Source organism: Phocoena sinus, chromosome 16 (assembly GCF_008692025.1).
Source record: "Phocoena sinus isolate mPhoSin1 chromosome 16, mPhoSin1.pri, whole genome shotgun sequence".
Taxonomy (NCBI): domain Eukaryota; kingdom Metazoa; phylum Chordata; class Mammalia; order Artiodactyla; family Phocoenidae; genus Phocoena; species Phocoena sinus.
The window spans coordinates 12,413,333-12,430,256 of record NC_045778.1 but is presented as its reverse complement, the minus strand read 5'-3'; the positions used below and the strand labels follow the sequence as shown (position 1 = coordinate 12,430,256).

Genomic DNA, 16,924 nt, shown 5'->3' with positions numbered 1-16,924 from the left:
TGCAAGCAATAGCAAATAGAATTTAAAGGAGTAATAATAATAATGTTCATTTAATTTACTCCCTAAATCTATGAGGTTGGCAAGGTAGATTATGACCATTTTATTGATGCAGAGATTGAGGCTTGTCACAGTTTAATGATTTGCCAAATGTTCATAAAGCTAGTAACTTAGAGACTAGGTCTCTGGCTCCTAGTTGGTAGTTTCTGAGTACATAAGACTCGTGAAAGTTTAAAGCATCTCTCAAAGTAATCTGATCTTTTCCCAACTTTTTGTTTTGAAAACTGAGGACTGTTGCCAAACTCCTGTACTAGAATCTAAGCAAAAATTTTGGTCTATAAAGATTTTAAGACTTTTCAAACAAAAGCAACCTACTTGAACTACTCATGGCAGCATAGTTTGTTCACTCACTGCTTCAGTGGCTCAACAAATATTTATTTAGATCAGAACATGATGTACAAGGCATCATGCAAAATTAAATGATCAGGTTAAAAGATAAAAAAATTATTCTTCTTTCTCTCAAAGAATTCACAGTCTAAGGGAAGAAGTAAATGTATAGACAACTATGACTTATTATGGGGTTTCATCTCTGTCATGGATTAGCCTAGAAGTAGTCAGTGGCATTCTGTTTTATCTCCAATACTTTGCCCAGTGCACAGCATACAATATGTGCTTAATAAATTTTGAGTGAATTACATGTCTAGATTAAAAGACAATATATATAAAATAGCTTTCTCAAAATTTACGCAGTCAATGTTATTGATAAAGCTTAGGTGAAACAGGGCTCTGAATTATTTTAATAAATTGAAACAACAAGCTTTGAACAGCCTAAGTTCCCCTTAGATTTTACTCATAAAAATAAAAATGCAATATAATTTATGGAAAAATATTGTGGAACATTTAAAATAAGCTGGCATTTTCCTTATTATTTACCCCATAAATTCCTTAGAAGAATTATGGGATGTATTTGAATAAAAGAGCAATACGGGATCAATCTAAAGGAAAGAAAGAAGACAAAAAGGTTTTTCTTTATATACATAGAAATAAAACATGTACTCATGTAGTTACATAGATTATAGAAAAGAGTGAATGTGTGCATCTAGATAGATGGATATTTCTGAACTGAAAATGCCAAAGGTCTTCCTTAAGCTAAAGAAAAAATACTATTTCATGCCTTTTCCTAATGTCAAATGGGGTTTTAGCAGGTAAATAGTAGCTCTTTTTTTAAAAAATGAACAAATACTATGATGCTGTTTGGTGCTGTCCTATGGAAAATAGCTTGTATTAAAATAATGTCAAAAGATACCATGTCTTACTGTGTCTACCTCCCTGGTAGGATGCAATAAAAGTAAATGGAAAGATGTGAAACGTAAGGTAGATTCCAAGGAGGAATTTTAATTCAGGAAAAAAGTTGAGGGGATATATTAATTCTAATGTGACACACCAAATACAGGTAAACATGAGAATTCTTTACACACTATTAATACAGCATTGAAATCTTTAACTATTTAATTACTGATTACTGGACTATCGTATATACCATATTTCATCTATTATAAAATGTATTTTTTTTCACATTTTAGCGTCTCTGGCATGAGTCTGACAATAAATGTGATAAGAAAACAGTTTCATAGTTTAATTGGCAGTTTAATGTTTTCTTAGCAATACCTAAAATGGTGGATCTTATAATCAATGACATCTTAGGAAGAAATATAGTACCAGAGAGATACTATTTTCCTTGCTCTAATACACTGAGATCCTTAGCAATAAAGAATGTTGTAATCCTTAGCAACTTCCTCATAGAATAAACAAAAGGGGTTTGAAGATAAATTTGAAGTTAACTTAAAATTAAACTCTCATCTGTTCTACATATCCACATGAGAAGTTTTATACTGAGTTTGAAATTAAGAAGAAAACAGAAGATATTGAGATAAAGCAGTAGCTAAGCACATCCTGAGTCTGAAATAAATCTAGTATGAGGCTACGGGGAAAAAAAATAGCTGATTTATCTGAAGGATGCCTCAGCTGGGGAAAGTTGCTAGGCAACCTGCAATAGGTGAGGCAAACTGTTTTTATGACTTTTTCTACAAGCTCCTGTGTGTTGAAACAGCCTCTCTCTCTAAGAGACAAAAAGAGTGGGTGACAGATGTGTTCAGGTAGAGATATTTTTTTGTCCCTTCACCACCTATTTAAGTGCTCGATAAATATTTGTTTCTTGAATGAATGAATTAAAAAAATAGATAAATGCATAAGATGAATGGTAACATTTACAACCCAGTGGGCTATTAAGGTACAGTTCAAAATCAAAGGGGATGGGTTTCTACATCAGATATCCCAATCCCAAATGGCTATGAGGTCCTTTTTTTTTTTTTAACATCTTTATTGGAGTATAACTGCTTTACAATGGTGTGTTAGTTTCTGCTTTATAACAAAGTGAATCAGTTATACATATACATATGTTCCCATATCTCTTCCCTCTTGCGTCTCCCTCCCTCCCACCCTCCCTATCCCACCCCTCTAGGTGGTCACAAAGCACCGAGCTGATCTCCCTGTGCTATGCGGCTGCTTCCCACTAGCTACTATTTTACTTTTGTTAGTGTATATATGTCCATGCCACTCTCTCACTTCATCCCAGCTTACCCTTCCCCCTCACCGTGTCCTCAAGTCCATTCTCTACGTCTGCGTCTTTATTCCTGATCTGCCCCTAGGTTCTTCAGAAGCATTTTTTTTTTTTTTAGATTCCATATATATATGTGTTAGCATACAGTATTTGTTTTTCTCTTTCTGACTTACTTAAGTCTGTATGACAGACTCTAGGTCCATCCACCTCCCTACAAATAATTCAATTTTGTTTCTTTTTATGGCTGAGTAATATTCCATTGTATATATATGTGCCACATCTTCTTTATCCATTCATCTGTCGCTGGACACTTAGGTTGATTCCATGTCCTGGCTACTGTAAACAGAGCTGCAGTGAACACTGTGGTACATGACTCTTTTTGAATTATGGCTTTCTCAGGGTATATGCCCAGTAGTGGGATTGCTGGGTCGCATGGTAGTTCTATTTTTAGTTTTTTAAGGAACCTATGCAGTACTTTCTAATGAAGCAAAGACACACACACACACACTCTCTCTCTCTCTCTCTCTCTCACACACACACACATGACACTAGTTTAGGGATGGATTATCAGCATTCAAGTCAAAAATCCAGTAACATATCTGCTAGGTAAAGTCATTGCAATCTGCCTCCATTCCCTTAAATTAGAGAATGATGTTCCTGGCTTTTTTCTTTCAAGACTGTGAAAGTAAGAAATAAAAAAAAGAGGAAGGAAAAAGCTCTCTCTCAAAATGAATCACAAAATATGCTGAGTATATTTTTATACTGCATCAATTTTTATTTGCAAAGCCTTTACTTTGAAAAATCAGACTGTGCATGTAGCACAGAAGTAATTTAATGCCATTACCCAGTTTTTGCTGAGAACCTCCACTCCTTCAAATCAGTTTGTTCTGTCACATGATGCTACTGGCAATGCAAAAATGACCAATGCAATACATATCACTTCATAATTATAAAAAAGAATGTATTTTCTATAATTAGTTTTCCAGGAACTATTAAATAAGGTGTTTTTTTTCTGTATTTATACCCAGTTCTCTTACCTGCTGTGCAGAATTCTATAATTTCACTCCATTCAGACACAACATAATCACCATCAACTTGTTTTGAGGCGGTCTGCACTGCTACTGTATACTCAGTTCTTGGGCTCAAAAACCAGTGTCCACGGACAGTCATCGGCAAGGGAACAGCTTTTGCCACCAGTTTTGTTGGAACATCCTAAGCAAGGAAGAAAGAAAAGTAGGAAGAAAGGAAGGGAGGGAGGAAGGAAATGAATTAATTTAGTAGTATAACTTGAATCAATTGTAAACAATGTGGAGTAACATTAAATTCTTGGCTGATGACACAAGTTTCCTTTTTAAAGATATTTAGCAATTACTATGTTCAAATCTCTTATTCTTCAGATGTAAAAATTAAGGCCCAATTTGATCAAGAGACATGCCAAGCTCATACAGCTAAGCTAATGACATAAATGTACTCGGATTTGTTTTCTTGATTTCTAGTATAATGTTATTCTCTGTACACTCCTTAATATGCTCCTTAAAATGCAATATTCTAATACTAAATGATAAAATACAAAAAAGTGAAATAAAAATTCAACAGATTTAGCATTTTAAAATATTGTATTTGTTTAATATATACTATGCAATAATTTTATCAGAGTAGCCCATTACTAAATATTTTATATGTCAAGGGACAGAATGTTTTTTAAATAAATATTTTTAAATGATTCTGTTTTACATACAAATGAGGTAACATTTGCTTTACTTGTGTTCAAGTATGGAGCCTATGTGTCACAGAAAAGTTTAGGTATTTTTAAACAATGATTAATAAGGTAAATAAACCTGCTAGTTGAGCATTCATTATATTTCCAAAGATATGGTATTCTAAGTATGGAATGAAGAAAGGGGGTCAAATCTTGACTCCTCACCATTTAATACTAAATATTTCAAAGCTAATTTAAGAAAGCAAATGTCAGCAAAGAGGATATCCAACACTAGAAGGAATAATTAAAATTGGAACATGGGAAAATAATGACATCAATCTTGTTCTCTCTGTCACACTTATCTGTGTGTATAAGCCTCACTTACCATTAGTATGTGTAATTACAGATCTAGTAAAATGCATAATTTCCAGATAAGACAATTCTTACAAAAGATTTGCCAAGTTAAAATTTATTATCAGTATTAAAATAAGATCAGTTTCATATCAGTGAAAATACTGAAATGTAAGAAAGAATTCTTAAGCCAGATTACTATTATCCTCTCTACAGCTACATCTGAAGGAATGTATGTATCAGAAAAGATATGTGATAAGCAGACAGGTAAGAGAATAAATATCAGAGAATTGTTACATGTCTAAAACACCTAAAGGTTAATTTTTAATTCTCAAACCATAAAATAAAATTGACCACATAAAGCAATTTTCAGCCCTTAGGTATTTTAACAAATATCCTATAGTCTATAAGCTGCCATCACATTCTTCATTTGGCAGTTATAGGGAAAAATGTGTGCTTCAGTGGAAAACTGTGAATTGACTACAGCACACTCTTCTGGCTATCTTCTGATTTTGTGGAATCTATTTTACAACTCTGTAATTTGTAGACTACTGATAACAATTCAGTTATTCTTGTCTAAGTACATGTAAGTGAATTTTGCCCAGTGGAAGTAAAACCCTCCTTGCCTGCCCTTGCTCTTCCCCCACCCCATACCAGTTTTGCCTCCACTTAAACATTTATTTCAATATCCTGATCCATAAAAATGTCTTTTTCTGGATCATCCTTTGAATTGGCTGTAATACCTCATCAGTTACCTCATTAATGTGTTAAAGAAAATCTTTAACACATGTTAATTTTTATGTCTGTATGAGAGTCAAGATTTCAGCTTTCCCAGAAAAAAAATGTATTTTACCCATATATTTGGCATTTCATTTTCTTACACAATTTCTTGAAGGAATAGGGCTTTTAAATGACATATAATTTTTATTCTTCCCCATGTCAAATATATCATATTAGTAATTAATAGAACATTATTCCTTTTTTCAAAATGTCCTCATACTTAGAAAGCTTTAAGATACAAATGAATATAAGGATGTTTAGAATTTTACCTTGTGTTTAAATTTATTGGAGTTCTTGTTCTCTTTCTTATTGAGGTCAATGAAATAGTGTGTAATACGGTCTTTTGATTTTGAATCCATTTCCCATGAAATCTTGAATGAGTCACACGTAATGTTGCTTATTTTGATGTTATGTGGTACGGGAAGTTCTTCCATCTCTGCTATGCCACTGTCTTGTGATTTGTTTCCTGCAAGAAAACAATGCACAGATAATTTCCAACTAATGGATTTTTTCTAGTTTGCAAGACCATTAGCTGTGTACCTGTTTCTGAACTCACCTAATTACTAAATTTGAGATTTCATTTTGTTCATGAAGTAATTTGAGTGTTAATGATAGTAAAACTATCATTACAAGATCATATTACCAACAAAATGCATAAATGAATTAGTCCTTACCACCTCTACGTTTTCAATTCCTTTTCCAATTTCTGCGTTCACAGAAATAAAAACAATAACACTGGTGATCCATCTTTCTAATCTATGAAAGATTAGCCTTACATGGTAGGTTCTGCTGAAAGGCCCCAAGTGACCACTTTTCTTACATGACCAATCGATTCTGCTCTAAAGTAATAATACTAGGTGTTTTAAGCCAGATGAAATCAGAAATGTTGATAATGAAACAATCCAGTCAAATAAAGGCAATGTTTCTTTAAAAAAAAATCTGAGGTATCAGTGAGTCTATAAAAATTACTCTCCCTTCCCCCTTTTGGAAATTTATATATAGAAATAGCATGTAATGTTTATGCTACGTACATAAATAATATCAAAGACCATTCTCTTAACAGTTACTATGTGAAGGATTACTCTAGGAATCTTTTTACCTGCTGTATCTTCCTAAATTTAATTTTGAATGCTGAAACAATAGATAAGGTTAAAAGAAAGAAAATGACTGCCATGTTGATTGATATCATTAAAATCTTGAAGAACGCATCTGACGTCTAGTTACTTTACAGACTATGTCCTACATTTCCAATTAGAGAAAATGTTATCACTTTGGCTAATATTATAGAGCAGAATATGATGGATGACAGGACAAAAAGAGAAAATATAGACTTGCCAAGTTTGTTTCATATGTAGGAAAGACATACTGAGTGAAAATTTACTCCACTTCTCCTTCCTATGTTCCCTTCCCCCAAGCCAACATAAAATTCAGTGCCCAAGAAAAAAAAGTGTAATTGTTATTTTATGTTATAAAAGTTGTAGGTCATAAATCAGCTACATAATTTGTTCCTTAAAAGAACAAACAGGGACTTCCCTGGTGGCAGAGTAGTTAAGAATCCGCCTGCCAATGCAGGGGACATGGGTTCGATCCCTGGTTCGGGAAGACCCCACATGCTGCGGAGCAACTAAGCCTGTGTGCCACAACTACTGAGCTTGCACTCTAGAGCCCCTGAGCCACAACTACTGAGCCTGCGTGCCATAACTACTGAAGCCCACGCACCTAGAGCCCATGCTCCGCAACAAGAGAAGCCACTGCAGTGAGAAGCCCGCACACCGCAATGAACAGTAGCCCCTGATCGCCACAACTAGAGAAAGCCCGCGTGCAGCAACAAAGACTCAACAGAGCCAAAAATAAATAAATAAAAAGAATAAACAAATCTTGATCGACAATAACTGAAAGGAACAACAATCAATGTAGCAACACCTTCCACTTCCATAAGAGCTTGTGCTCTCTGCCCCCATACTCCCATCTCAATTACTGATATAAATCTTTTGATATTCCCAGTCTTATTAAATCATTCACCTATGTTCTCTCATCCCAAGCTGTCTTGTGGCCAGAGGAACCCGATGACAGTCAAAGACTAATTTCGAAATAACTGAAGTTCTTTATTGTCATTTCTTGAACAATACTTTTAAAAATCCTTCTTTCTTCTCTCATGTACTCCCTCACACCCAGGCTTTCCCAGATTCCCACTCCATAAAACTCCCAGAAAAATTGCTCCCTCACCCTTTTTTCCCTCCCCACCTGCCCTCGTAGAATCTCAAAATTGCTTCCTGCTAAAGCCTTTCAGAAGTCAAGTGTAGGGAAGAAACAAAGTGGAATCTCTTTAGTGGCCTTGGGAAAGGGAAAGGCAATAAATATACAAACAGTAATTTTTGTTCTATTTATAAAAGCTCACATTTTAACCTATTATTCTGACTGCAGTTATCTTTAAAATGTAAGCAACGTTAAATGAAAAACTTTCTGGACTAATAGCAGAAATTTCTGTACAAATTATATGCATTATGAGGAGGAATCAAGATGCCTGAGGAGTAGGATGTGGAGCTCACCTCCTTCCACAAACACATCCGAAACACATCTTCAAGTGGAACAATTTGCACAGAACATCTACTGAACACTGGCAGAAGACTTCAGACTTCCGAAAGGGCAAGAAAACCTCCACATAAGGACAAAAGAAAAAGAAAAGAAAAAGAAAAGAAAAAGGAGTTGGGATGGGACCTGTGCCCCAGGGAGGGAGTTGTGAAGGAGGAAAGGTTCTCACACCCTAGGAAGTCCCCTCACCGGCAGGGAGATCAGCCTGGACGAGGGGGAGCGTCAGGGCCTCTGACGAGAGTGCAGCAACCAGTTTGCGGAAGGCAAAATGGAGTGACCTACTGCCACCCTGTGCTCCCTAGCCTGAGATGCTCATCCACTGGTACGGGTGGGGGCTGCGTGCTGAAGCTTGGGCTTCAGAGGTCAAACCCAGGGAGAGGAACAGCGTTGCCTGTGGGGAGACAGCCTGAAGAGGCTGGACTGTGGCAACTGAGGGTGTATTTGGAAGAACCTGGGCATGCCAGAAGGGCAAGTCACCATTACTGGGGGGTGCACGAGGACAGGGTGGGACTGCCATAGGAGCTTCTTTCCCTGTGTGCATGCTCTCAGGCAACAGAACACCAAACTATATGAGCTCTTGGGGTAGGCATGAGCTGCTACCAAAACTAGGGGACCTGTGCACAGCCGCCAATTGCTGTCCCCACTGTCCTGGGGGTGAGTGGGCCCTGCCGCAGCTAGGAGACCTGGGAACAGAAGCTAGTTGCTGCCCCTGCCGTATGGGGAGCATGCACGGGGGGTGAGCAGGCACCAATCACCGTCCCTGCTGTCCCGGGAATGCGTGGGCCGTAGCCACCACTGGGAGACCCAGGAGCAGGTGCCCACTGATGCCCCTGCTGTCCTGGGGGCACATAGCCAGTGCTGCCACTGAGAGACCCATGGTTGGGGGCGGACCACTGCCCCTGCCATACCAGGAGAGCATGCAAGGGCCGCTGCACCTATGCACCCCATATCAAAGGGATAATGGCCAGTACACACTGACGAAAGAGGCAGAAAGCATCCAAACTAAAAGTAGCCCCTCAATTCTGGACAAGATGGTGGAGTAGAAGAACTTGAGCTCACCTCCTCTTACAAAAACACCAAAATCACAACTAACTGCTGAACGACCATCAACAAAAAAGACTGGAACCTACCCCCCAAAAAAATTTTACACCCAAAGACAAAGAAGAAGCCACAACGAGTTGGTAGAAGGGGCACTTCCATGATATAATCAAATCCCATACCCTTTGGGTGAGAGACCCACAAATTGGAAAATAATTATATCCCAAAGGTCCTCCCACAGTAGTGATAGTTCTGAGCCCCAGGTCAGGCTTCATAGCCTGAGGGTCTGGCGTCAGAAGGAGGAGCCTCGAGAGCATTTGGCTTTGAAGGCCAGCAGGGCTTGAGCGCAGGAGCTCCACAGGACTGGGGGAAATAGAAACTGCACTCTTGGAGGGTGCACACAAGATTTCACGTACACTGGGACCCAGAACAAAGCAGTGACTCCACAGGAGCCTGGGCTAGACCACCCTGTGTGTTGTGGAGGGTCTCCTGGGGAGGTGTGGGTTGGCTGTGGTGCAGAGGAGGGGCAAGGAGACTGGAGGTGGAGGCCCCATAAAATATTGATTGGCACGAGCTCTCCGAGAGGTGGCCATTTTGGCACTGAGACCTGGCTCCACCCAACAGCCTGCAGGCTCCAGTGCTGGGATGCCTCAGGCCAAACAACCAGCAAAGGGAGAACACAGCCCCAACCATCAGCAGACAGGCTGCCTAAAGCTGTACTGAGCTCACAGCCACTTTAAACACACCCCTTGACATGGCCCTGTCAACCAGAGGGACAACACACAGTTCCACACACCAGTGGGCAGGCAGCAGTCCCTCCCTCCAGGAAACCTGCACAAGCCCCTGACCCAGACTCACCCACAAGGGTGCAAACACCAGAAGTAAGAGAAACTACGATCCTGCAGCCTGCGGAAAGGAGACCGCAAACACAGAAAAGTCAGACAAAACGAGACGGCAGAGGAGTATATTCCAGATGAAGGAACAAGATAAAAACCCAGAAGAACAAGTAAGTGAAGTGGAGTTAGGCAATCTTCCCCCAAAATAATTCAGAGTAAAGATGATCCAAGATCTTAGAAAAAGAATAGAGGCACAGATCGAGAAGACACAAGAAATGTTTAACAAGTCTTAGAAGATTTAAAGAACAAACACTGATGAACAATACAATAACTGGAATGAAAAATACACTAGAAGGAATCTATAGTGGAATAAATGAGGCAGAAGAATGGGTAAGTGAGCAGTATCAGAGACCTCTTGGGTAGCATTAAATGCAATAAATTCACATTATTAGAGGTCCCAGAAGGAAAAGAGAAAGAGAAAGGTCCAAGAAATTATTTGAAGAGATTATAGCCAAGAACTTCCCTAATGTGGGAGAGGAAACATTCAGTCTCGAAAGCATAGAGTCCCATGCAGGATAAACCCAAGTAGCAACAGGCCAAGACACATGTTAATCAAACTGACAAAAATTAAAGACAAAGAAAAAATATTAAAAGCAACGAGAAAGCACAAATAACATACAAGGGGTGGTGACTTCGCTTTGGCCGCTGTGCAGTACTACCGTTAGAGGCTCTAATTCCCTGAGACTTTAGAGTCTCAGGCCACTTGAGGCATGTGAGGCGAAATGGTTCTGGGCAAGAGGATCAGGTGGTGGCAATGGAGGGGCCACCGCCTCTCAGGATACCTGTAGGGAAAAAGCCTGAGGGGCCCTCTCAGTCGTTGGAGACTGCGCTTTCTTCCTTTGCCGGGCCCTGCCTACCGCGAAGATGAGTTCGGCCTGGGTCACTTCTTTCGAGAAGGAGCATATCTGGATGTATCTGCAGGCACTCAACTTTGAGCCGGGCTCGGTGACTATATAGCTGGTGGAAAGATCGTGTTGCACAGGCACCTCGGAGTGAACATGTTTGACAAGTTGAACAGTGATGCCTTTCAGATAGCTTCTTATTTTTTGTTTCAAACCCTTGACCAGTCTCTCACTAAAGAAGTTTTCAAACTTTGTTGGCCTCCATTTGACCAAAAATGTGATACTGAATTCCGAAAACATCGCTGTGAATGGTTAAAAAAGATTTCTGCTGAATGTGGAAGTAGCTTTCCTCAAGTTGTTGGTTCACTATTTCTTTCTCCTGGTGGTCCTAAGTTTATTCATCTGATGGATCACTTTGCAAGTTTTGTTGCAATAAATTATATAAAAACCCATTCTAAAAATTCTTCTGTACATTTTAGAGATATTTAACGTAAAGCCACAAGATTTGTGCAAGTGCATTGCCAGATGCCATGTAGCACATAACAGAGTTTTACAAATTTTGCAAAGAGAAGATTGTTACCCGAAAATGCACAACTATCAGTTAAACAAATACGAAATTTGAGATCAGAATGTATAGGACAGCAAAACCAAATTAAAAAAATGGAACCCTATGATGACCAAATTAATATACAAGAGAAAATTCAAAAGGTTCGGTCTTTGTGGGCTTCAGTGAATGAAACACTCATGGCTTTGGAAAAAGAGAAGTTGTTAGTTCAGTCCTTAGTCTGGTTAGCCAATATACTTTAGATGGAACTAATGTTGCTATCAATATTCCAAGGCTCTTACTTGACAAAATTGAGAAACAAATGTGTCAGCTGCACATAGGAAATGTTTAAGAGGCTGGAAAATTGAATCTCTTAACAGTTATTCAGTTTTTAAAATGAAATCTTGAAAGTAATGAAATATGAACATCGTCAGGCTAACCAAGCAAGACTGGCAATAGACCTTCACTTCCTCGAAAAAGAGACCAAATTTCAGAGAAAGAGTGTCAGATCTGAAGCATATGAGGTATAAAATAAAAGAAGATCTCACAACTATAAGACATTCTATTGTTGAAAAACAAGAAGAATGGCATAAAAATTGGAAAGAATTTCTCGACCTCCTTTCAGTCTAATTAAAGGTTGGACTCCAGCTGTGGATCTTTTATCACCTATGTCTACCCTTTCATTTGATCCTGCCTCAGAAGAAGCATATGCGAAGAGTATTCTGGGTACCCTGGTACCCTGCTTCACTTCCAGATACACCTAAGCAACATATCCAGGAAAATGATTGCAGAAGGGCAAGTGATATAGTGGAAACTAAATGTGATCTAGCCAACAGCCCTGCTTCTTTCCTGTTGCAGCCCATTTCACCATCAGATAGAAACAGTGTTACACTACTTGAAAAGGACACAAAGTCGACAACTCCTAGAGAGAAAAATGAAACAGTTTCTAAGAAAACACCAGAACTTGAAGTGGAAGACTCTTCATCATCAAGTATTGCAGAGTAGTGCATTTGGAGGGTCTCTGCCAGCTAAAAAAAGTGATCCATTCCAAAAAGAGCAAGATCATCTGGTAGAAGAGGTTGCAAGGGCAGTTTTATCTGATTCACCACAGCCTTCTAAAGGAAAAGAAGTAATATTAGAGGAACTAATTGACTCTCTAGTTTCTAACCCATTCTTAACAAGGAATCAAATCCCCCGAACTCCAGAAAACTTGGTAAGTGAAAGCAGGAGCTCATGGAGAAAAGCTGTCAAAATAGAAGATAACAGAAGTACAGAACCAATTCAAATGGATACAGAACATACAGAAGTATTGCCAGAATCCTTACCTGTGGTGCATAATCAAAGAGTTTAACATGGCCAGTTTTTTCTCAGCAACTACTGTGTCCGATTCTAGCCATTCTCATTTGCCTGAAGAGAAAGTTGTTTCAGATTGCCTCAAGTGTGTGCTTCAGAAACCTGTGCTGACCAGTTGCATAGGTGAACCAACGAAACAAAATCTGTCAGATTTGTTAAATAAGGACATAATTTGTAAGCAAGATTTCGAATGTACAGCTTTACAGAACAAGCTTTTAGAAACTAGCCAAATAGAGACATTCTCCCCTGCTGTAGGCAATAGGAGAGATGTGATAGGTAGCAGTGAAGAAGAGTATATTAAAATATCAGACCACTCGAAAGCTTCTTACAAAGATCTTTCCATGCATAAAAGTATGTTATGGAACTCTTTTCAGATATCAAGTGGAATTAGTTCCAGTTTTAAAGGTAGTAATTTTGGCATATTACATGAAACTCTTCCATAAGAAGTTGGTCACTTAAGTCTTAATAGCTCCAGTAGTACAGAGGCCAATTTTAAACTGGAACCAAATAGTCCTCTGCACAGTGGCATTGTCCCAGAAGGTGTTGTGGGAGGAAGACAGAATACTCCAGAATCAGACTTTAATTTACAGGCTACTTGCAGTGGATATGAGGCTCTGAGGAAATCTCTGTCCAAGCAAAGGGAAGAAATTTGCCTCTCCAATGCTGAAACACTTGAAAGACACAAACCAGAATTGAGCCTTACTTCCCAATACATGCAAACTGATGATATGCTTAACTTTTGGGGCACTCAAGATTTGAACATTGACTATACAAAACCATCTTCATGCATGTCCCTTGGTGAAAGAAAACGGTCTCTTTCACCACTAATTAGGTTTTCTCCAGTGGAACAAAGATTGAGAACCACAATACCACGTAGTCTTGGAGAACTTCTACCTAATTTAACAGTCAATTTTGCTGAAGAAGAAATCTTGAATAAGAGGCTTGATGCAAAAGAATCTCCATCTGACTTGAAAGATGAAGCAGTAGCCCAGTCAATTTAACTATGATGAACTTAAGTTGAAGCAATGTCACAGGATAAAAACTGATTTGTAATTTAAATACACATTGGAAGTGTAACTGTTTTTCAAGGTCTAAAAAAGTCCTAAATAATGCTTTTTAGCCCTCTCTACTGATTTGAGGTAAGGCGAGTATGTTTGGATTTTCTCTCTCTGTATAGATATGGGGTTGAAATGTGAAGTATTTGGAAAGCAAACAAGTTATGAGAAGCCATTTTGGTTTCTTGCATAATCTTGTAAGCATGAAGTAAATGGCAAGTATTAGGTTAACTAATTCATTATGTTCTAATTTCAGATAATTAACATAAGGATGAGTAGTTTTTGATGTGTTTTATTAAGTGGTTAACTTAACAGCCATTGGATATACTGATCTTTCTTTTTAGGGAAATAAACAACTTTTTTTGTTTCTTTTTAGAACATTCTGGTACTAAACAAAAAAAGTGAGGAAAGTAATGCTTTGGGGTGTATAATCAAAATGACAATATTTAAGTTTGGGAAAGCTCTAAAGAGGCTTAATGATTACTCAGGTAGGTTGATCCTGAAAAATGATGTTTGATGGAATAAAGTGCATGTGATGATAGTGAAGACTGGAGCAGGATAAATTTAGAAAAAAGGAAAAAGGTGGAAGATGACTAGATACTTTTGAGGGACACTAACTATAAATCCATTCAGTGGGTTGTATAGCAGTTTTATATTTAGTCTAATTTAGACTTTGAGAATTTAACTCTAGTTTTTTTTTTTAACAGAAAAAGTGTAAATTAAAAAATTAGTCTGTTTTTTTTTTTGGAGGGCCACTGTTTTGGGGGAAGGGAGCTCATTTTTTAATTTTTAAAAATTTTTTGTTGGAGTATGGTTGCTTTGCAATGTTGTGTTAGTTTCTGCTGCACAGTGAAGTGAATCTGCCATAATCATACACACATCCCCTCCCTCTTGGGCCTCCCTCCCTCCCATCCCCCATCCCATCCAACTGGGCCATCACAGAGTGCCGAGCTGAGCTCCCTGTGCTATATAGCAGGTTAAGGGAGCTAATTTTTTTTTTTTTTTTAAATAGTGATCTTGGGGTCTTCTTATTTATTTATTTTTATTTATTTTTGGCTGTGTTGGGTCTTCGTTTCTGTGCTAGGGCTTTCTCTAGTTGTGGCAAGCGGGGGCCACTCTTCATCGTGGCGCGCAGGCCTCTCACTATCGCGGCCTCTCTTGTTGCGGAGCACAGGCTCCAGATGCGCAGGCTCAGTAGTTGTGGCTCATGGGCCTAGTTGCTCCGCGGCATGTGGGATCTTCCCAGACCAGGGCTCGAACCCATGTCCCCTGCATTAGCAGGCAGATTCTCAACCACTGCGCCACCAGGGAAGCCCAAGGGAGCTAATTTTGATAGTTACTTTCCTCCTCAAAAACCATCAGGTCCCCACTGCCTACAGAACAGCTTCAAATTAACTTGAGAAAATTGAATTTGGGGTTAAATAACTTATTCAGTGTCACACAGCTAAGTCAGTGGTGAAGCTAGTATTTGACCCTATTTTCCTTCCTTAATATACCAACAAGACCTCCTAGAAGTAACTAAAGGGCCAGGATGTAGGATATGGCTGCAAGAGTGGGCCTTCTGTACTCTAAATGGGAGTCAGATGTGAGGCCTCTTGTACAGTGTCCTGACTCATGTAGTCAGACCCCCCTGGCCAAGAAACGGGCTTGTCTTTAGCATCCAAGTGAATACATGCCATTGCCCTCTGTGAACCAGGAGGTTAAGCACACTCTGGAAGGGTGATAGCACCTACAGCACCCCTGTGTCTAGCCTCAACTCTTAACCATCACAGCCTTATCCAATTTGCCAAGAAACTGGCAAAAAGAGGAGAAAAGTTTTAGGGAAGAGTTCTGGAAGTGGATGGGCTTAATAGTTCATCTTCTCTCACTCATTTTGGCTTACTTTCTCTGTGTTGCTTGTTTGATCCAAGTTTGAAGGCCAGTCTTTTTTTGTGTGAGAAAAGACAGAAGAAAACCACAAATAACTACCTTCTTTGCAGTGGAAAAGAAAGAGAAAGAGAAAAGCTTCTCCTAAGGTGCCATATTCTTTTATTAGTTAATAGAACAAATAGAGACTGTGTAAGTCTACTGGGAAACTATCCTTTAGTCTTAAGAAACCTAGTATCGGTAAATCCAAAATTAACACATTAAGGAGAAGGTAAAGCTATCATATTAGCATCTACAAAGTGCCAGAACTATTCCTGGATACTTAATAATACATATCATTTAATTCTTACACCTCTGTAAGACAGTGATATTGTAACTATATTACAGGTAATGATACCAAAGCTAGGGAGCTTAAATGACTTGTCTAAGATGGACTCGAGGAATTACCTGGGATACATCTTAAAAAACGTATATTCTGTAGGTCTAAAATGAGGATTAGAAATCTGCATTTTAAATAGCTTCCCTGGTAATTCTTTGGCTCAATAAAAAGCTTGAGAGCCACTGCTAGGAGATACAGATTCACATTTAGCCCTGGGGTATCTTCAAGAAGCTAGGTACACTATTACATACATACTGCTTTAGAGATTTTAGCTCTCTGATGAGGAAGCTGAAGTTCACCCATAAGTGTGGGCCCTGAATTATTGAGAATCAAATGATCAAAATATCTTTGGATATTAATGGATTTACAAAAACCACACTGCTGTTAAGTGAGTCATACCTGTGATAGGCTGAGAGTTTTTGGCATTCTTCCCTGTCCTTTGTATGCCAGTAGTATAAACAAAAGTATATTAAATCTGTCACTTTCTCCTAAACCATTTTGATATGACTTACTGCCTTCAGCCTCTTCCTTATCCAATACTGCCTGCATACCTGCCTTTTGACCTTAAGGGACTGCTTTGACCATATCACTTCTTTGTTTAAAATTCCACTAATGGTTCATTGTTAATTCCAGAATCGAGTTCAAATTTAAAGGCATATAAGGTCTCCTCCATAGATTGCTCTTTTCCCCATTCCACTATGACCTCCATTTTTTTTTTTTTTTTTTTTTACTGAAATGCTTTGGTGGGCATGTGTCTTTAAAAAATCTTAATTCACAGTTCTGAAGCTGGAATATCCTACCTTCATCTCCCAGCCTTTCACAGTTATAGTTGTCCTTTAGGGTTCAGAACAAATCTCACTTTCACCTTGAAGTCTTAATCTCTTATCCATGGGACTGTCCCTTCTCTGAAAT

General features: G+C 38.6%; 1 protein-coding gene and 1 pseudogene across 1 annotated transcript in view; one reads left to right on the top strand and one right to left on the bottom strand.

Moving 5' to 3' along the window:
• Positions 1-16,924, bottom strand: part of PHYHIPL (phytanoyl-CoA 2-hydroxylase interacting protein like) — a 100,085-nt gene that overhangs the window by 7,314 nt on the left and 75,847 nt on the right. The window contains exons 2-3 of the mRNA XM_032609112.1: positions 5,717-5,913; positions 3,655-3,829 (exon numbers count right to left, since the gene is read on the bottom strand). Coding sequence (XP_032465003.1) covers positions 3,655-3,829; positions 5,717-5,913 — 372 coding nt within the window. The remainder of the gene's footprint in view (positions 1-3,654; positions 3,830-5,716; positions 5,914-16,924) is intronic.
• LOC116741884 lies at positions 10,838-13,713 on the top strand (annotated as a pseudogene).